The sequence below is a fragment of the Oncorhynchus masou genome, chromosome 13 (genome assembly GCF_036934945.1).
Source record: "Oncorhynchus masou masou isolate Uvic2021 chromosome 13, UVic_Omas_1.1, whole genome shotgun sequence".
In the NCBI taxonomy this organism is placed as follows: Eukaryota; Metazoa; Chordata; class Actinopteri; order Salmoniformes; family Salmonidae; genus Oncorhynchus; species Oncorhynchus masou.
In genome coordinates, this window is record NC_088224.1 from 63,889,952 (window position 1) to 63,911,128 (window position 21,177).

A 21,177-nucleotide genomic window follows, 5' to 3' on the forward strand; every position below is an offset into this window, starting at 1 on the left:
GCAGCTAACCCTAAGGGATGGGACAGTATTAAGCAGCTAACCCTAAGGGGTGGGATGGGACAGTATTGAGCAGCTAACCCTAAGGGATGGGACAGTATTGAGCAGCTAAGCCTAAGGGATGGGATATTATTGAGCAGCTAACCCTAAGAGATGGGATTAGACAGTATTTAACAGCTAACCCTAAGGGATGGGACAGTATTGAGCAGCTAAGCCTAAGGGATGGGATGAGACCGTATTGAGCAGCTAACCCCAAAGGATGGGATTGGACAGTTTTGGGCAGCTAACCCTAAGGGATGGGATGGGACAGTATTAAGCAGCTAACCCTAAGGGGTGGGATGGGACAGTATTGAGCAGCTAACCCTAAGCGATGGGATGAGAAATTATTGAGCAGCTAACCCTGAGGGATGGGATGAGACAGTATTTAGCAGCTAACCCTAAGGGATAGGATGGGACAGTATTTAGCAGCTAACCCTAAGTGATGGGACAGTATTGAGCAGCTTAGCCTAAGCGAGGGGACAGTATTGAGAGCAAACCCTAAGAGTTGGGATGAGACATGATTGAGCAGCTAACCTTGAGGGATGGGATGAGACAGCATTTAGCAGCTAACCCTAAGGGTTGGGATGAGACAGTATTTAGCAGCTAACCCTACAGGTTGGGATGAGACAGTATTGAGCATCTAACCCTAAGGGTTGGGATGAGAAATTATTGAGCAGCTAACCCTGAGGGATGGGATGAGACAGTATTTAGCAGCTAACCTTAAGGGATAGGATGGGACAATATTTATCAGCTAACAATTAGTGATGGGACAGTATTGAGCAGCTTAGCCTAAGCGAGGGGACAGTATTGAGAGCAAACCCTAAGAGTTGGGATGAGACATGATTGAGCAGCTAACCCTGAGGGATGGGATGAGACAGCATTTAGCAGCTAACCCTAAGGGTTGATATGAGAGAGTATTTAGCAGCTAACCCTATGGAATGGGACAGTATTGAGCAGCTAAGCCTGAGGGATGGGATGAGACCGTATTGAGCAGCTAACCCTAAGGATTGGGACAGTATTGAGCAGCTAACCCTAATGGAGGGGACGGTATTGAGAAGCTAACCCTAAGGGTTGGGAGAGTATTGAGTAACTAACCCTAAGGGTTGGGATGGGACAGTATTGAGCAGCTAATCCTAAGGGATGGGATGGGACAGTATTGAGCAGCTAACCCTAAGGGATGGGATGGGACAGTATTTAGCAGCTAACCCTACGGGTTGGGATGAGACAGTATTGAGCAGCTAACCCTAAGGGATAGGATGGGACAGTATTTAACAGCTAACCCTATGTGATGGGACAGTATTGAGCAGCTTAGCCTAAGCGAGGGGACAGTATTGAGAGCAAACCCTAAGAGTTGGGATGAGACATGATTGAGCAGCTAACCCTGAGGGATGGGATGAGACAGCATTTAGCAGCTAACCCTATGGGTTGGGATGAGACAGTATTTAGCAGCTAACCCTACAGGTTGGGATGAGACAGTATTGAGCATCTAACCCTAAGGGTTGGGATGAGAAATTATTGAGCAGCTAACCCTGAGGGATGGGATGAGACAGTATTTAGCAGCTAACCTTAAGGGATAGGATGGGACAATATTTATCAGCTAACAATTAGTGATGGGACAGTATTGAGCAGCTTAGCCTAAGCGAGGGGACAGTATTGAGAGCAAACCCTAAGAGTTGGGATGAGACATGATTGAGCAGCTAACCCTGAGGGATGGGATGAGACAGCATTTAGCAGCTAACCCTAAGGATTGAGATGAGAGAGTATTTAGCAGCTAACCCTATGGAATGGGACAGTATTGAGCAGCTAAGCCTGAGGGATGGGATGAGACCGTATTGAGCAGCTAACCCTAAGGATTGGGACAGTATTGAGCAGCTAACCCTAACGGAGGGGACGGTATTGAGAAGCTAACCCTAAGGGTTGGGAGAGTATTGAGTAACTAACCCTAAGGGTTGGGATGGGACAGTATTGAGCAGCTAATCCTAAGGGATGGGATGGGACAATATTGAGCAGCTAACCCTAAGGGATGGGATGGGACAGTATTTAGCAGCTAACCCTACGGGTTGGGATGAGACAGTATTGAGCAGCTAACCCTAAGGGTTGGGATGAGAAATTATTGAGCAGCTAACCCTGAGGGATGGGATGAGACAGTATTTTGCAGCTAACCCTAAGGGATAGGATGGGACAGTATTTAGCAGCTAACCCTAAGCGATGGGACAGTATTGAGCAGCTTAGCCTAAGCGAGGGGACAGTATTGACAGCAAACCCTAAGAGTTGGGATGAGACATGATTGAGCAGCTAACCCTGAGGGATGGGATGATACCGTATTGAGCAGCTAACCCTAAGGGTTGGGATGAGAAATTATTGAGCAGCTAACCCTGAGGGATGGGATGAGACAGTATTTAGCAGCTAACCCTACGGGTTGGGATGAGACAGTATTTAGCAGCTAACCATAAGGGTTGGGATGAGACAGTATTTAGCAGCTAACCCTACGGGTTGGGATGAGACAGTATTGAGCATCTAACCCTAAGGGTTGGGATGAGACAGTATTTAGCAGCTAACCCTAAGGGATAGGATGGGACAGTATTTAGCAGCTAACCCTAAGTGATGGGACAGTATTGAGCAGCTTAGCCTAAGCGAGGGGACAGTATTGAGAGCAAACCCTAAGAGTTGGGATGAGACTTGATTGAGCAGCAAACCCTGAGGGATGGGATGAGACAGCATTTAGCAGCTAACCCTAAGGGTTGGGATGAGACAGTATTCAGCAGCTAACCCTATGGGATGAGACCGTATTGAGCAGCTAACCCCAAGGGATCGGATTGGACAGTATTGAGCAGCTAACCCTAAGGGATGGGACGGGACAGTATTGAGCAGCTAACCCTAAGTGATGGGACAATATTGAGCAACAAGCCCGAAGGGATAGGACATTATTGAGCAGTTAACCCTAAGGGTTGGTATGAGACAGCATTGAGCAGCTAACCCTGAGTGATGGGATGAGACAGTATTGAGCAGCTAAACCTAAGGGATGGGATAAGACAGTATTGATCAGCTAACCCTAAGGGATGGGACAGTATTGAGCAGCTAACCCTAAGAGATGGGATGAGAAAGTATTCAGCAGCTAACCCTAAGGGTTGGGATGAGACAGTATTGATCAGCTAACCCTAAGGGATCGGACAATATTGAGCAACTAACCCTAAGGGATGGGACAGTATTGAGCAGCTAACCCTAAGCGATGGGATGAGACAGTATTGAACAGCGAACCCTAAGGGATGGGATGAGACAGTATTTAGCAGCTAACCCTACGGGTTGGGATGAGACAGTATTGAGCAGCTAACCCTGAGGGATGGGATGAGACAGTATTTAGCAGCTAACCCTAAGTGATGGGACAGTATTGAGCAGCTTAGCCTAAGCGAGGGGACAGTATTGAGAGCAAACCCTAAGAGTTGGGATGAGACATGATTGAGCAGCTAACCCTGATGGATGGGATGACACAGCATTTAGCAGCTAACCCTAAGGGTTGGGATGAGAGAGTATTTAGCAGCTAACCCTATGGAATGGGACAGTATTGAGCAGCTAAGCCTGAGGGATGGGATGAGACCGTATTGAGCAGCTAACCCTAACGGAGGGGACGGTATTGAGAAGCTAACCCTAAGGGTTGGGACAGTATTGAGTAACTAACCCTAAGGGTTGGGATGGGACAGTATTGAGCAGCTAACCCTAAGGGATGGGATGGGACAGTATTAAGCAGCTAACCCTAAGGGGTGGGATGGGACAGTATTGAGCAGCTAACCCTAAGGGATGGGACAGTATTGAGCAGCTAAGCCTAAGGGATGGGATATTATTGAGCAGCTAACCCTAAGAGATGGGATTAGACAGTATTTAACAGCTAACCCTAAGGGATGGGACAGTATTGAGCAGCTAAGCCTAAGGGATGGGATGAGACCGTATTGAGCAGCTAACCCCAAAGGATGGGATTGGACAGTTTTGGGCAGCTAACCCTAAGGGATGGGATGGGACAGTATTAAGCAGCTAACCCTAAGGGGTGGGATGGGACAGTATTGAGCAGCTAACCCTAAGTGTTGGGATGAGACAGTATTGAGCAGCTAACCCTAAGAGATGGGATGAGAAAGTATTCAGCAGCTAACCCTAAGGGTTGGGATGAGACAGTATTGATCAGCTAACCCTAAGGGATCGGACAATATTGAGCAACTAACCCTAAGGGATGGGACAGTATTGAGCAGCTAACCCTAAGCGATGGGATGAGAAATTATTGAGCAGCTAACCCTGAGGGATGGGATGAGACAGTATTTAGCAGCTAACCCTAAGGGATAGGATGGGACAGTATTTAGCAGCTAACCCTAAGTGATGGGACAGTATTGAGCAGCTTAGCCTAAGCGAGGGGACAGTATTGAGAGCAAACCCTAAGAGTTGGGATGAGACATGATTGAGCAGCTAACCCTGAGGGATGGGATGAGACAGCATTTAGCAGCTAACCCTAAGGGTTGGGATGAGACAGTATTTAGCAGCTAACCCTACAGGTTGGGATGAGACAGTATTGAGCATCTAACCCTAAGGGTTGGGATGAGAAATTATTGAGCAGCTAACCCTGAGGGATGGGATGAGACAGTATTTAGCAGCTAACCTTAAGGGATAGGATGGGACAATATTTATCAGCTAACAATTAGTGATGGGACAGTATTGAGCAGCTTAGCCTAAGCGAGGGGACAGTATTGAGAGCAAACCCTAAGAGTTGGGATGAGACATGATTGAGCAGCTAACCCTGAGGGATGGGATGAGACAGCATTTAGCAGCTAACCCTAAGGGTTGAGATGAGAGAGTATTTAGCAGCTAACCCTATGGAATGGGACAGTATTGAGCAGCTAAGCCTGAGGGATGGGATGAGACCGTATTGAGCAGCTAACCCTAAGGATTGGGACAGTATTGAGCAGCTAACCCTAATGGAGGGGACGGTATTGAGAAGCTAACCCTAAGGGTTGGGAGAGTATTGAGTAACTAACCCTAAGGGTTGGGATGGGACAGTATTGAGCAGCTAATCCTAAGGGATGGGATGGGACAGTATTGAGCAGCTAACCCTAAGGGATGGGATGGGACAGTATTTAGCAGCTAACCCTACGGGTTGGGATGAGACAGTATTGAGCAGCTAACCCTAAGGGATAGGATGGGACAGTATTTAACAGCTAACCCTATGTGATGGAAACAGTATTGAGCAGCTTAGCCTAAGCGAGGGGACAGTATTGAGAGCAAACCCTAAGAGTTGGGATGAGACATGATTGAGCAGCTAACCCTGAGGGATGGGATGAGACAGCATTTAGCAGCTAACCCTATGGGTTGGGATGAGACAGTATTTAGCAGCTAACCCTACAGGTTGGGATGAGACAGTATTGAGCATCTAACCCTAAGGGTTGGGATGAGAAATTATTGAGCAGCCAACCCTGAGGGATGGGATGAGACAGTATTTAGCAGCTAACCTTAAGGGATAGGATGGGACAATATTTATCAGCTAACAATTAGTGATGGGACAGTATTGAGCAGCTTAGCCTAAGCGAGGGGACAGTATTGAGAGCAAACCCTAAGAGTTGGGATGAGACATGATTGAGCAGCTAACCCTGAGGGATGGGATGAGACAGCATTTAGCAGCTAACCCTAAGGATTGAGATGAGAGAGTATTTAGCAGCTAACCCTATGGAATGGGACAGTATTGAGCAGCTAAGCCTAAGGGATGGGATGAGACCGTATTGAGCAGCTAACCCTAAGGATTGGGACAGTATTGAGCAGCTAACCCTAACGGAGGGGACGGTATTGAGAAGCTAACCCTAAGGGTTGGGAGAGTATTGAGTAACTAACCCTAAGGGTTGGGATGGGACAGTATTGAGCAGCTAATCCTAAGGGATGGGATGGGACAGTATTGAGCAGCTAACCCTAAGGGATGGGATGGGACAGTATTTAGCAGCTAACCCTACGGGTTGGGATGAGACAGTTTTGAGCAGCTAACCCTAAGGGTTGGGATGAGAAATTATTGAGCAGCTAACCCTGAGGGATGGGATGAGACAGTATTTAGCAGCTAACCCTGAGGGATAGGATGGGTCAGTATTTAGCAGCTAACCCTAAGTGATGGGACAGTATTGAGCAGCTTAGCCTAAGCGAGGGGACAGTATTGACAGCTAACCCTAAGAGTTGGGATGAGACATGATTGAGCAGCTAACCCTGAGGGATGGGATGATACCGTATTGAGCAGCTAACCCTAAGGGTTGGGATGAGAAATTATTGAGCAGCTAACCCTGAGGGATGGGATGAGACAGTATTTAGCAGCTAACCCTACGGGTTGGGATGAGACAGTATTTAGCAGCTAACCATAAGGGTTGGGATGAGACAGTATTTAGCAGCTAACCCTACGGGTTGGGATGAGACAGTATTGAGCATCTAACCCTAAGGGTTGGGATGAGACAGTATTTAGCAGCTAACCCTAAGGGATAGGATGGGACAGTATTTAGCAGCTAACCCTAAGTGATGGGACAGTATTGAGCAGCTTAGCCTAAGCGAGGGGACAGTATTGAGAGCAAACCCTAAGAGTTGGGATGAGACTTGATTGAGCAGCAAACCCTGAGGGATGGGATGAGACAGCATTTAGCAGCTAACCCTAAGGGTTGGGATGAGACAGTATTCAGCAGCTAACCCTATGGGATGAGACCGTATTGAGCAGCTAACCCCAAGGGATCGGATTGGACAGTATTGAGCAGCTAACCCTAAGGGATGGGACGGGACAGTATTGAGCAGCTAACCCTAAGTGATGGGACAATATTGAGCAACAAGCCCTAAGGGATAGGACATTATTGAGCAGTTAACCCTAAGGGTTGGTATGAGACAGCATTGAGCAGCTAACCCTGAGGGATGGGATGAGACAGTATTGAGCAGCTAAACCTAAGGGATGGGATAAGACAGTATTGATCAGCTAACCCTAAGGGATGGGACAGTATTGAGCAGCTAACCCTAAGAGATGGGATGAGAAAGTATTCAGCAGCTAACCCTAAGGGTTGGGATGAGACAGTATTGATCAGCTAACCCTAAGGGATCGGACAATATTGAGCAACTAACCCTAAGGGATGGGACAGTATTGAGCAGCTAACCCTAAGCGATGGGATGAGACAGTATTGAACAGCGAACCCTAAGGGATGGGATGGGACAGTATTTAGCAGCTAACCCTACAGGTTGGGATGAGACAGTATTGAGCAGCTAACCCTGAGGGATGGGATGAGACAGTATTTAGCAGCTAACCCTAAGTGATGGGACAGTATTGAGCAGCTTAGCCTAAGCGAGGGGACAGTATTGAGAGCAAACCCTAAGAGTTGGGATGAGACATGATTGAGCAGCTAACCCTGATGGATGGGATGAGACAGCATTTAGCAGCTAACCCTAAGGGTTGGGATGAGAGAGTATTTAGCAGCTAACCCTATGGAATGGGACAGTATTGAGCAGCTAAGCCTGAGGGATGGGATGAGACCGTATTGAGCAGCTAACCCTAACGGAGGGGACGGTATTGAGAAGCTAACCCTAAGGGTTGGGACAGTATTGAGTAACTAACCCTAAGGGTTGGGATGGGACAGTATTGAGCAGCTAACCCTAAGGGATGGGATGGGACAGTATTAAGCAGCTAACCCTAAGGGGTGGGATGGGACAGTATTGAGCAGCTAACCCTAAGGGATGGGACAGTATTGAGCAGCTAAGCCTAAGGGATGGGATATTATTGAGCAGCTAACCCTAAGAGATGGGATTAGACAGTATTTAACAGCTAACCCTAAGGGATGGGACAGTATTGAGCAGCTAAGCCTAAGGGATGGGATGAGACCGTATTGAGCAGCTAACCCCAAAGGATGGGATTGGACAGTTTTGGGCAGCTAACCCTAAGGGATGGGATGGGACAGTATTGAGCAGCTAACCCTAAGGGATGGGACAGTATTGAGTATCTTATCCTAAGGGATGGCACAGTATTGAGCAGCTAACCCAAAGGGTTGGGACAGTAGAAGTCTGAGAACAAAATAAGTTGTGCCTTTTTCTAGGTTTTCCACTGTACAATGAGTGACCTACTCCAGTTGGCCTATATAGTAGGCATATAGTATATTTCCAATATGTCTGTAAACCCTATAATCTCAATGTCATAGCTGTGTCATTATGTGGTGCATTCAGTGATGTGAGTCTATGGTTGCTGTGACCATGTAGGCCTATCTCTGTGTGTTGCCTATCTGCAGGAGAGAGCTATGTGTGTGGCTCCATAGAGTCATACAAGAAGCTGGACTACACTAAGAATGTCAACCCCAGCTGGTCAGTTGGGGTGAAGACAGCTGTGGCTGCCTCTGCACGTGGCCCCCCATCCCTGGGCAGTGCCAAGGCTGGGGTCCCGGAGACCAGGGAGAGTAAGGACTTCATTCGGCCCAAACTGGTCACCATCATCCGCAGCGGGGTGAAGCCTCGTAAGGCCATCCGCATCCTCCTCAACAAGAAGACTGCCCACTCCTTTGAACAGGTTCTCTCTGACATCACAGACGCCATCAAGCTGGACTCTGGTGTTGTCAAGAGACTGTACACCGTGGACGGGAAGCTGGTGGGTTATGAATTACAGTTTACTCGTGAATTTACTGCCTGGTTCTCAGGCTTAGCTTCCCCCACAGACTCAGAGGGATGGGCTATAAGGCAATTAGAGTTAGAAGTCGGTTTCTGGGAGTCAGTCTGCTTTCTTATCATCCTTTATTAACCCAGTCATTATGCGTTTCAGGAGCACTGTTTCACTGAGACATTTTCACAATGAATGACCTTTAAATATTTTTGAGGTATAGCCTTTATGACCAGATGACTATATGGTTTAAATCCCATGAACACAGACCTTTAACACAGAGTCCTGAATACAGGATTAGAGAGAGTAAAAAGGAGAAGTGATTCAGAGAGGCAAGTAGAGTTGGGAATCATGATGTTTAGTTGCGGTATGCCTATTAATAGTCCGTCTCTCCTCTTTTATATTGGTTCTATCAAAGAAACTCCAATGTAGTTTTTATTTTTTCTCTCCTGGACGGTTTCTATGGTGATCTGGTTGCCTGGGCTGGTTGCTAAGGAACAGCCTCTGCGGCAGAGTGGTGCAGTGGGAATGTTGTCTGTGTGTGGCTCAGTGTTGCAGAACAGTGTTTATGTCAGTGCTATCGAGGAAGGCTCGAGAATGGTGCAAGGTACTCGTATGGCCCAGACATGACCGGAGATAATAGCTGTATATTCCATCATCAATATCATGCAGATGAAATGCATTCAGGGATTCATCTGTAATGTCTGCGATTCACCCTGTTCATCCGGTTCAGTTTAACTTCACTGTCTCATTAATAATGATGGTAGAATTAGAAAGTATTGACAAGAGTTCTCCAGTCACACACTTCCGGTTCAATATCATTGTTTCTCCAGTTGATGATTCATGAGGCTAATATGCTCTCTGTGCTACTAAGTGAGACTAATGGATTTCAGGGTTGGGCTATACAGTAAAGTGCTATACAGTGGGTATCAGGGTTGGGTTACAGAGTACAGTTCAATATAGATGGTATCAGGGTTGGACCATACTGTACACTTCTATACATTGGGTATCAGCGTTGGGCTAAAAAGTATAGTTCTATACAGTTGGTATCAGGGTTGGGTAATAGAGAATAGTTCTATACAGTGGGTATCAGGATTGTACCATACAGTACAGTTCTATACAGTGGGTAACAGGGAAGGGCTATACAGTACAGTTGTATACAGGTGGTATCAGGGTTGGACCATACAGTACAGTTCTATACAGTGGGTAACAGGGAAGGGCTATACAGTACAGTTGTATACAGGTGGTATCAGGGTTGGACCATACAGTACAGTTCTATACAGTAGGTATCAGGGCTGGGCTATAAAGTGCAGTTCTATTCAGTGGGAATCAGGGTTGGGCTATACAGTACAGTTCTATACAGTAGGTAACAGAGTTGTGCTATAGAGTACAGTTCTATACGATGGGTATCAGGGTTGGGCTGTACATTACAGTTCTTTACAGTGAGTAATAAGGTTGTGCTATAGAGTACAGTTCTATACAGTGGGTATCAGGGCTGGGCTACACAGTACATTTCTCTACAGTGGGTTACAGTGTTGGGCTATAGAGTACGGTTCTATACAGTGGATATCATGGTTGGACCATACCGTATATTTCTATACAGTAGGTATCAGGGTTGGGCTATAAAGTGCAGTTCTATTCAGTGGGAATCAGGGTTGGGCTATACAGTACATTTCTCTACGGTGGGTTACAGTTTTGGGCTATAGAGACAGTTCTATACAGTGAGTAACAGAGTTGGACCATACAGTACAGTTCTATACAGTGAGTATCAGAGTTGGACCATACAGTGCACTTCAAGACAGTGGGTGACAGAGTTGGGCTTTAGAGCACAGTTTTATACAGTGGGTATCAGGGTTGGACCGTACTGTAAGGTTCTATACAGTAAGTAACAGGTTTGGGCTATAAAGTACAGTTCTATACAGTGGGTTTCAGGGTTGGGCTATACAGTACAGTTCTTTACAGTGTGTAACACGGTTGGGTTATAGAGTACAGTTCTTTACAGTGTGTAACAAGGTTGGGTTATAGAGTACACTTCTATATAGTGTTTATCAGAGTTGGTCTATAATGTACAGTTCTATACTGATTTAATTAGCCATTCACAGTTTCCCTGTACCGTCCGTGTGTACTTAGACTTGCATGGCTTAATATTTGAGACAAGTATATGGTCCTGGCAGGATCAACCAGGTAGCCACTCACAACATAGAGGTTGTACCTTCTATTCAATGGGTATCAGTTTTGGGCTATACAGTACAGTTCTATCCAATGGGTATCAGGGTTGGACCATACAGTACAGTTCTATCCAGTGGGTATCAGGGTTAGACCATACAGTACAATTCTATCCAGTGGGTATCAGGGTTGGACCATACAGTACAGTTCTATCCAGTGGGTATCAGGGTTGGACCATACAGTACAGTTCTATCCAGTGGGTATCAGGGTTGGACCATACAGTACAGTTCTATCCAGTGGGTATCAGGGTTGGACCATACAGTACAGTTCTATCCAGTGGGTATCAGGGTTGGACCATACAGTACAGTTCTATACAGTGGGTTTCACAGTTGGACCATACAGTACAGTTCTATACAGTGGGTTTCACGGTTGGACCATACAGTACAGTTCTATCCAGTGGGTAACAGGGTTGGACCATACAGTAGAGTTATATACAGTGGGTAACAGGGTTAGGCTATAGAGTACAGTTCTATACAGTGGGTTTCACGGTTGGACCATAGAGTAGAGTTCTGTACCGTGGGTATCAGGGTTGGGCTATACAGTACAGTTCTATACAGTGTGTAACAGGGTTGGACCATACAGTACAGTTATATACAGTGGGTAACAGGGTTGGACCATACAGTGCAGTTATATACAGTGGGTAACAGGGTTAGGCTATAGAGTACAGTTCTATACAGTGGGTTTCACGGTTGGACCATACAGTACAGTTCTGTACCGTGGGTATCAGGGTTGGGCTATACAGTACAGTTCTATACAGTGGGTAACCGGGTTGGACCATACAGTACAGTTATATACAGCAGGTAACAGGGTTGGACCATACAGTACAGTTATATACAGTGGCCAACAGGTTTGGTGATTGGTGATTGTGCAATCAATCCACAGACACACACACACGCACACACGCACACACGCACACACGCACACACGCACACACATACACACACACCTGCTCCTCACCGCTGTGGTAGAGATGTCACTGTTGCCCGAGGCTTATTGTCTGTTGATGTTTGGCTTCAGCAGCTCTCGTCTCCTAAGGTCAGATGATGCTGTTGTGTAATTACTGTTAGAAATGTCTTATTACTGTGCTATTACAGCACAGTAAAGCAACACTTGTCGACAATCTGCTATTTAAAGGCAATTTCTAATTGAGCCGACATCTACAGTGTTTACCGCAAATGCTATATCTGCAAACATGGTGATGTAGCATTTAAAAACCTAATTGTTGACAGTGTTATACAGATTGAATCCCAGCCTTGCACTAATTTGTTTTCTGAACATCAGCTGTGAAGTTGACCTGTTGACGTGATCTGTCTGAGGTGAAAATACAACAACTTACAGCTGAGAATCCTGGACTAACGTGAGTACTGTCAGCAGAGTGGTGAATGGAGCTTTGCTTCATGTAGTGTAGTGTTGCTAAGTGTCTGACTCCACAGTAACTGTGTGTTAGGGAGCTGCTACAGAACAGTAATGGAGCGACGTACAGTTGTGCTGACTTCCCGTCTGAAGCCATTCATAATTCATCTCCTCCACTGCAGCTGCAGGCAGTGTCCCAAATGACACCCTATTCCCAATATAGTGCACTACTTTCCATTTGGGATGCAGTTGTAGTAATATAGCAGCCAGCTGGAACTTCTCAGCGCTTCATAAACACCCGGTGTGATTTACATACTGGTTATAAGCTCATTTCAGACATTGATTAGTGCTACTGCAGAGTTACATTGACATTCTGTTACTGATTACTACTGTAATCATATTCATCCTGATGACTACTTGTACATGTTATTGATATGAATACATTCCCTCTCCCCGCCACACGCATCTCTGATAATGGACATTCCTGCTTGACATACTGTAGCAATCTATCTAATGTCGCTCAATAATGAATGAACAGATCTAAGACAGATACTAGCCTCTCTCTGAAACAGTCAGTAGCCTGAAACAGCCTGCCAATAGCCAATTTCTTTAAACATTACATTTAAGTAATTTAGCAGACACTCTTAACTGGGTTTAAGTGACTTGCTTCAGGGCACATCAACTGATTTTTCAGCTTGTCTGCTCCGGGATTCGAACCAGCAACCTTTTGGTTAATGGCCAAACGCTGTTATCCACCCGACAGCCTCTCAGTAGCTTGTTTCTTGTACAGCCTGTCAGTAGCTGGTCTCTGAAAAAGTCTGTCTCTGAAACCACCTGTCTCTGGAAGAGCCTGTCTCTGAGTGGGAGGCATTTAATTCCAGTGGTAATGTTGTAGCTATGAGTCAGTATTTTTCTTGTACATGCATTAAGGCTGTTGGCCTATATGACTGTATGGGAGGAGGAAGGAGGAGAAGGTTGGTGAGGGTGAAGACTGGGAGCAGGAAAGGAGGTGGGGAGGTGGGAGAAGTGGGGAGTGGAGAGAGAGGAGAGGGTGAGACTGGGAGGGTGATAGCAGGAATGGGGAGAGATAGTGAGGAGAGCGGGTGAAGACTAGTTGTTTGTGGTGTCCTTGTTCCAGGTGACTGACAGTGTCTAGCCGTCTGTCTGTTCCAGGTGACATGCCTTCAGGACTTCTTTGGTGACGACGACATCTTTATGGCCTGTGGTCCAGAGAAGTTTCGCTACCAAGAAGACTTCCTCTTAGATGAGAGTGGTGAGATAATTATAATAACAGTACCATAACATTGAAATGAGAATTTCCTTGGAATTAGTGTGTGTGTGTACTGTAGATGTTTATGTGTGTGTGTATTTGACAGTGTCCTCTCCCTCCAGAGTGTAGGGTGATGAAGTCGACGTCATACGGTCGGATCTCCTCTCTGCTAGGACGCTACTCACCCAGAGGAGGAGGCTCACCCAGAGGAGGAGGCTCACGCCGAAGCTCAGGCTCAGGTATGGCCTTGTGTATGTGTTTTTGTGCATGCATAGGTAATTCATCTGCAGAATCAACAACTTCTTTAGCAATGTATTTGTCCTTCTTATCAGCAACCAACTGAGTGAGGAGTGTTTTTCTCTAACCTCTAACCTCTTGTGTCTGTACTGTAGCCAATGGGACGGTAGGCAGTCAGCTGTCGACTCCTCGATCTGGGAAGTCCCCCAGTCCCTCTCCTACCAGTCCTGCCAGCCTCCGACGACACAGGGTAGGACCAAACAATGCTTTACCAAACAATAATCACAATGCTTTAACATAAGCCTAGATTCAATCAGATCAAGCATTAAACGGTGGTAGCGGGCACCCACATAGCTAATGTTTTGGGCGGTGTCGGAGGTATAACTGCATTGGATCTGTCAAATCGGGGAGCTGCTGCTCTTGATCATTGTCACAAAGCCACACCCATCCCACTCCCATTAGAAGTTCAGAACGAGAAAGTGTAGTTTATAGCCTACAATTTGAAAATCATTATTAAAAAATAATTAGGATTTCTATCAGCCTAATCAAGGTATAGAATACACGTCACATTCCAGTGTTTGAATTTGTAAACAAGGCTGCATGGGATTTCTCTTAATGCGACTCTGTGCAGCCAATGGCAATGTTCGCTTTAGATATAATTCCAGGAGCTTGTGGATTTCACAGCTCTAAAGCAGTTCCACCTCCGACACCTTCAAAACAACGCTATGTGGATGTGGGCTAAAATGGATCTGATTGAACAGAGCCCATAGCCTCTTATAGATAGTCACCTATAGACGTTCCCTATATTTAGATTTAGTCCCCTATATTTATTTCATTTTTTACATTTAACTAGGCAAGTCAGTTAAGAACAAATTCCTATTTACAATGACAGCCTAGGAACAGCGGGTTAACTGCCTTGTTCAGGGGCAGAACGACATATTTTTTACTTGTCAGCTCGTAGATTTGATCTCGCTACCTTTCGGTTACTGGCTCAACGCTCTAACCACTAGGCTACCTGCTGCCTGCTATATATAGTCCCCTATAGATATGCTCCTACATATAGTCCCCAATTGATAGCCCTCTTTATATAGTCCCCTATTGATAGTCCCCTGTATATAGTCCCCTATTGATAGTCTATAGATGCCCAAACTGTCAAAATTCATGTGTTCAAAAAGCATTTCTGATCTCTGTCTCTGTCTCTGTGTCTCTGTCTCTGTCTCTGTCTCTGTCTCTCTCTCTCTCTCTCTCTCTCTCAGGCGTCCCAACACATTGGCTCATCCCTATCTCTAGCCTCCACCAAGGTGTGTAGCTCCATGGATGAGGGAGCAGGAAGTGAAGGTAGTAGAGAGGACGTACTGTATACATGTTTAAGGGCAGCTTTTCCATTGAGCATGCTCTGGAAGGCATTGGATGGGTCTCAAATTGCAGCCTATTCCCTTTATAGTGAACTGTTTTGACCAATGCAAAAAAAGTCAGTAAACAAAGTAAGTAAAAGTAGTGCACTGTATAGGGGATAGGGTGCCTATTGTATTGAATTTGTCGGCTCAATTGGAAATTACTTTTACATTTATATTGGGCTATAGCGCTGATCTTCCGCAGTAGCAGATATGACCGAACTCTCCTGCTTGCCTGGTTTGATAGCGGAGCTGAACCTGCTGAGTGATGAATGTCCCTCCATCCCTCCGTCCATCGCTGAGAGGTACAAGGTGGGGAGGACTTTAGGTGACGGTACCTTTGCTGTTGTCAGAGAGTGTGTGGAGAGATGTACGGGCAGAGAATACGCCCTGAAGATCATCAACAAAGTCAAATGTAGGGGAAAGGTGAGAACTACTCCTGTTTCGGCCCAGTTATACCAAAAGGGAATTGCAGCGCTCTCTTTTTGTGGGTGTATCTTAGAAATATGTCCCATTCGCTAATAGCCTATCCAGCAGGATCTCAAAGCTAGCTCGTGAGACCCTACCTCTTCCGATCGGTTATCGAGCTCAGCTCATAGTAGCTGACCGATAAGTCACTGAATGTTTCCTCATGTCTTCTCCCCCTATTGAAAATGACTGCATGGTCTCCAGTAGTTTGATAGTAGTAGTAGTAGTATTATATTATTATTCCCTGCACTACAGTACTATTAAGCTACTATTAACATCTGTAACCTGACCGTTCCTTGATGTTATTCCCCAGGAACACATGATCCAGAACGAGGTGTCCATCCTCCGTCGTGTCAAACATCCCAACATTGTCCTGCTGATCGAGGAAATGGACACCTACAGCGAGCTTTACCTGGTCATGGAGCTGGTCAAGGTGAGTTGACAGAACAGTTAGACGAACAGAATAGATTTGGAAACAGGTTTAGAGAGGGAAACAGAGGACAGGGCACAGACAGTCCGGAGCTTAGACCGCTACACCAGACTCGGACAAGCTGGTCAAGATGAGCTGTACCTGGTCAGGTGTTTCATAGAATACACCCTGTTATGGATAGAGTCATGCAGGTCAACACTGTTCATTACAACTCTTCGTGTTGTGAGGTGTAATGTGTGTATGGTCCACAGGGGGGTGACCTATTTGATTCCATCACCTCCTCGAATAAATACACAGAGAGAGATGCAAGTGGGATGATTTATAACCTGGCCAGTGCCATCAAGTATCTGCACAGCCTCAACATCGTACACAGAGACATCAAACCTGAGAACCTGCTGGTGAGTGTGTGTGTACATGATGTTTTTGAGTGTTTGTTTATTTATGTTTATACACTACCGGTCAAACGTTTTAGAAAACCTACTCATTCAAGGGCTTTTCTTTATTTTTACATTGTAGAATAATAGTGAAGACATCAAAACTATGAAATAACACATATGGAAACATGTAGTAACCAAAAAAAGTGTTAAACAAATTAAAATACATTTTATATTTGAGATTCTAGTAGCCACCCTTTGCATTGATAACAGCTTTGCACACTCTTGGCATTCTCTCAACCATCTTCACCTGGAATGCTTTTCCAACAGTCTTGAAGGAGTTCCCACATATACTGAGCACTTGGCTGCTTTTCCTTCACTCTGTGGTCTGACTCATCCCAAACCATCTCAATTTGTTTCATGTTGGGGGATTGTGGAGGCCAGGTCATCTAATGCAGCACTCCATCACTCTCCTTCTTGGTCAAGTAGCCCTTACGCAGCCTGGAGGTGTGTTGGGTCATTGTCCTGTTGAAAAACAAATGATAATCCCACTAAGCCCAAACCAGATGGGATGGCATATCGCTGCAGAATGCTGGTTAAGTGTGCCTAGAATTCAAAATAAATCACAGACAGTGTCACCAGCAAAGCACCCCCACACCATAACATCTCCTCCTCCATGCTTTACGGTGGGAACTACACACGTGGAGATCATCCGCTCACCCACAACGCGTCTCACAAAGACATGAACCAAAAATCTCCAATTTGGACTCAAGACCAAATTACAAATTTCCACCGGTCTAATGTCCATTGCTTGTGTTTCTTGGCCCAAGCAAGTCTCTTCTTCTTAATGTTGTCCTTTAGTTGTCAGGTTGGTGGGTGTAGATTGTGTAGAAAGTCAGGCACAGGAGAGCAGAGATGAGTGAAACAACGCACTTTACTTGACAGCACAAAGTAAACCATTTACAAAGTGCTAAAAGAACGGTTGCCACAAAGCATGGGTGATAAACAGCACCCGGTACAAACCAGCCGGAACATTCCGACCTGAACAAATAACAATCAATCACACACAAAGACATGGGGGAAACAGAGGGTTAAATACATGACCAGTAATTGGGAAATGAAAACCAGGTGTGTGGAAAAGCGAGACAAAACAAATGGAAAATGACAAATGGTTCGGTGATGGCTAGAAGACCGGTGACGTCGACCGCCGTACACCACCCGAACAAGGAGAGGCATGAGTTGTGACATCAAATAGGGCTATCTTCTGCCAAGAGTGTGCAAAGCTGTCATTAAGGCAAAGGGTGGCTATTTGAAGAATCTCAAATATAAAATATTTGTTTAACACTTTTTTGGTTACTACATGATTCCATATGTGTTATTTCATGGTTTTGATGTCTTCACTATTATTCTACAAAGTAGAACATGGTAAAAATAAAGAAAAACCCTTGAATGAGTAAAACTATATATAGCCGGGTGTGGTATAATGCGGCACACCACTCAATGCACCACCACTCAATGCACCACCACTCAATGCACCTTTTACACGCCTGAAGTTCAGGAAAATCGCATTTATGGTAAACGCTACACATGGCGACTCAACCATGAATTACTTTTAGAAGTCTGTAACGATTCACTGTATGTCCCAGGTGTATGAGCATCAGGATGGTAGCAAGTCTCTGAAGTTGGGAGACTTTAGCTTGGCTAGCCTGGTGGATGGACTCCTCTACCTGGTCTGTGGCACCCCCACCTATGTAGCACCTGAGATCATAGCTGAGACAGGGTACGTCTATGTGTGACAGGTGTGTGACAATGGTTTGTGTGTTGTCCTCTGACTGGAGTGTGTATTCTCATCTGACAGGTGTGTGTTGTCCCCTGACAGGTACGGGCTGAAGGTTGATATCTGGGCAGCTGGAGTAATCACATACATTCTGCTGTGTGGCTTCCCTCCCTTCAGTGGGTCTGTGGTGCTCTATGATACCTAGCTAGACAATACCACTATAATCCTTCAGTGGGTCTGTGCTGCTCTATGTCTTATTTGTCATAGGCCGAGATTCAATCCCAGGCCCTCTCTAGCTCAATGCACTAGACTACCGACAATAAGCTGTTTAAAGGCATTTTCCCAGACATTTGTGGAGATCACATTCATAGTAAAACTTCTCATGTTGGCTGAAGCGCAAATGACCTTTTGAAGTCAGTTTTAGTCTGCTGCGCTATAACGCGCCTTGCATTGAATCCTGGCCATAGTATTTTAGCATACCCAGATAGACGATAACATTATAATGCTGATGATGATGATGACATGAGACTTGCTGTTGTTTTTGTCAAGGAGCAGTGAGGACCAGGAGATTCTGTTGGACCAGATTCTAACGGGACAACTAGACTTCCCTTCACCGTCCTGGGACAACATGTCTGTCACTGCTAAGGTTGGTCTATGGTTTAATCCCTTCACTTAGTGACAAAACATTTTTATAAAAATAAAAAAATGAACAAGTTGTTTGATTGGGTTTACTGTAGGAGCTGATCACAGGGATGCTGCAGGTGAAGGTGGAAGAGAGATACACAGCTCTGCAGGTTCTGGATCACCCCTGGATCAATGTGAGTAACTAGAACATAGTACTTAGAACATACATATGGTAGGTGTGTGTGTCTGTTGGTTGACCAGGTTCTGTTTGTGTTCCAGGATGATGGGCGATTAGTGAACAACCAGCAGCTATCTGTGGCTGGGAAGATTAAGAAACACTTCAACACTGGTCCTAAAGCCTGCAGCACCACTGCTGGAGTGTCTGTTATCACAGTAAGGATCCCTCTTAGTCATTCTTACTCAAGGCTGTGTAAGTGTTTAAGACTGTTCTGAATGTGTACAACCCAAAACATTAGGTTCTTCACATGTAACTCTGACATCTAATGCATATCCTCTTCTACCTCATCCCCCTCTCTCCCTCTTCTCTCTTTCTCTGCCTCTCTCCTCGCTCCTGATTCTCTCTCTTTGCCCCTCTCTCCCCCTATCTCTCTCTCTTTATTTTCTTTCTCCCTCTCTCACCCCCTCCTCTCTCCCCCTCTCTTCTCTTCTCTCCTCCCTCTCTCATCTCTCCCTCTCTCCTCTCTCCCTTTCAGACCACCCCTCTTGATAAGGAGCGGCAGGTTTTCAGACCGAGACACCAGCAGGGTGTCCCCCGCCTCCAGCCACATCCCCAACCAACTGGCTTCCCCACTAACGCCAGTCAAAGCTCCACCCACAGATCCAACAACCCTGCCCTTTCTCCCGCTGATTTAACTTCAGAGTCAGAAGATTACTCCCCCAGCCCCTCCCCCACCTCCCCTAGCTCTGCTGACACCGTCCGCTCCCCCACCTCGTCCTTCTAGACTTCTAGACCCCGAAGGAAGAGAGAGGGGAGAAAGGAGAGAAAGGAAAGAGAACGAGGAAGGACAGGGGGCACGTATCCCTGTACTAACACTAGCCCATGTCCCTGTATTCACGACGACAGTCTGTCTGTCAAGATGCCTGCCAATTACTTAAACTTTGATTTGCCATTCCGGCTACATTGTCAGTTCACCCTAAGATTCACTGGGGTCAGAGCCATTCACAGAAATCAGTTAGGGTGGGGTTAGGGTTAAAGGTTAGAGGTTAGGGTCAAGGTTAAAGGTGTATTCTGGATGGGTTCTGCGCTGGCCCTGAGAGATTACTAAGGCAGAGAATCTGTATCTGCTTATCTTTTCTAAGACACCACACAGACATACAGTAGTTAAACCTTTTTTCAGGAAACACTGACTCGTCCGCTGAAGTCTCCTGGTGTTGGGAGATGAGTACTGCAGGGCAACCAACCTGCTAGCACAACAACTATGTAAACCTACAGATCAAAATCTTCCATTTAACTTAACAGGACCTCATATGCCCTGAATAGGGCATCTTAAGTATTTATGTGATTAAACATACATTTTGAAAAATAATAATGATAATAATAATGACTCTGGGTCCTTGAAAAGCACTATATAAATTCAAAAACATTTATTATTCATTTTGAAAATGTTTGCATCCAGTCAGTTATCTATTTCAGTGAAGTGATATAGCATCCAATTCATTACAACTTTTTCAGAAAAACACTTCCAAGTGAAAAGATGTAATCTAAGAGTCAGAACATTCAATAAGACATGCTGTATGACACCTGTCATGTATAGATATAATGTATGTATACTGAACAAAAAATATAAACGCCACATGTAAAGTGTTGGTCCCATGTTACATGAGCTGAAATAAAAGATCACAGAAATGTTCTATATGCATAAAAAGCTTATTTCTCTAAAATGTTTTTGCCAAATTTGTTTACATCCCTGTTAGTGAGCATTTCTCCTTTGGCAATATAATCCATCCACCTGACAGTTGTGGCATATCAAGAAGCTGATTAAACAGCGTGATCATTACACAGCCACACCTTGTGCTGGGGACAATAAAAGGCCACTCCTAAATGTGCAGTTTTGCCACACAACACAATGCCACAGATGGCTCAAGTTGATGGAGCGTGCAATTGGCATGCTGACTGCAGAAATATCCACCAGAGCTGTTGCCAGATAATTGAATGTTCATTTCTCTACAATAAGATGCCTCCAATGTAATTTTAGAGAATTTGGCAGTACATCCAACCGGCCAGCCCAGGACCTCCACATACAGCTTCTTCACCTGCGGGATTGTCTGAGACCATCTGATGAAACCGAGGAGTATTTCTGTCTGTAATAAAGCCCTTTTGTGGGGAAAAACTCATTCTGATTGG

The 21,177-nt window shown here is 45.4% G+C and overlaps 1 protein-coding gene across 1 annotated transcript in view; it reads left to right on the forward strand.

Annotated features, from left to right (window-relative positions):
• Positions 1 to 20,684, forward strand: part of LOC135551521 (serine/threonine-protein kinase DCLK1-like) — a 37,131-nt gene extending 16,447 nt beyond the window's left edge. The window contains exons 3-16 of the mRNA XM_064982726.1: positions 8,298 to 8,650; positions 13,412 to 13,511; positions 13,631 to 13,747; positions 13,901 to 13,995; positions 15,002 to 15,083; positions 15,387 to 15,565; positions 15,921 to 16,040; positions 16,289 to 16,435; positions 18,058 to 18,191; positions 18,291 to 18,368; positions 18,738 to 18,834; positions 18,926 to 19,006; positions 19,092 to 19,205; positions 19,526 to 20,684. Coding sequence (XP_064838798.1) covers positions 8,298 to 8,650; positions 13,412 to 13,511; positions 13,631 to 13,747; positions 13,901 to 13,995; positions 15,002 to 15,083; positions 15,387 to 15,565; positions 15,921 to 16,040; positions 16,289 to 16,435; positions 18,058 to 18,191; positions 18,291 to 18,368; positions 18,738 to 18,834; positions 18,926 to 19,006; positions 19,092 to 19,205; positions 19,526 to 19,774 — 1,946 coding nt within the window. The 3' untranslated portion in view covers positions 19,775 to 20,684. The remainder of the gene's footprint in view (positions 1 to 8,297; positions 8,651 to 13,411; positions 13,512 to 13,630; positions 13,748 to 13,900; positions 13,996 to 15,001; positions 15,084 to 15,386; positions 15,566 to 15,920; positions 16,041 to 16,288; positions 16,436 to 18,057; positions 18,192 to 18,290; positions 18,369 to 18,737; positions 18,835 to 18,925; positions 19,007 to 19,091; positions 19,206 to 19,525) is intronic.
• The last annotated feature ends 493 nt before the right edge of the window (positions 20,685 to 21,177 follow it).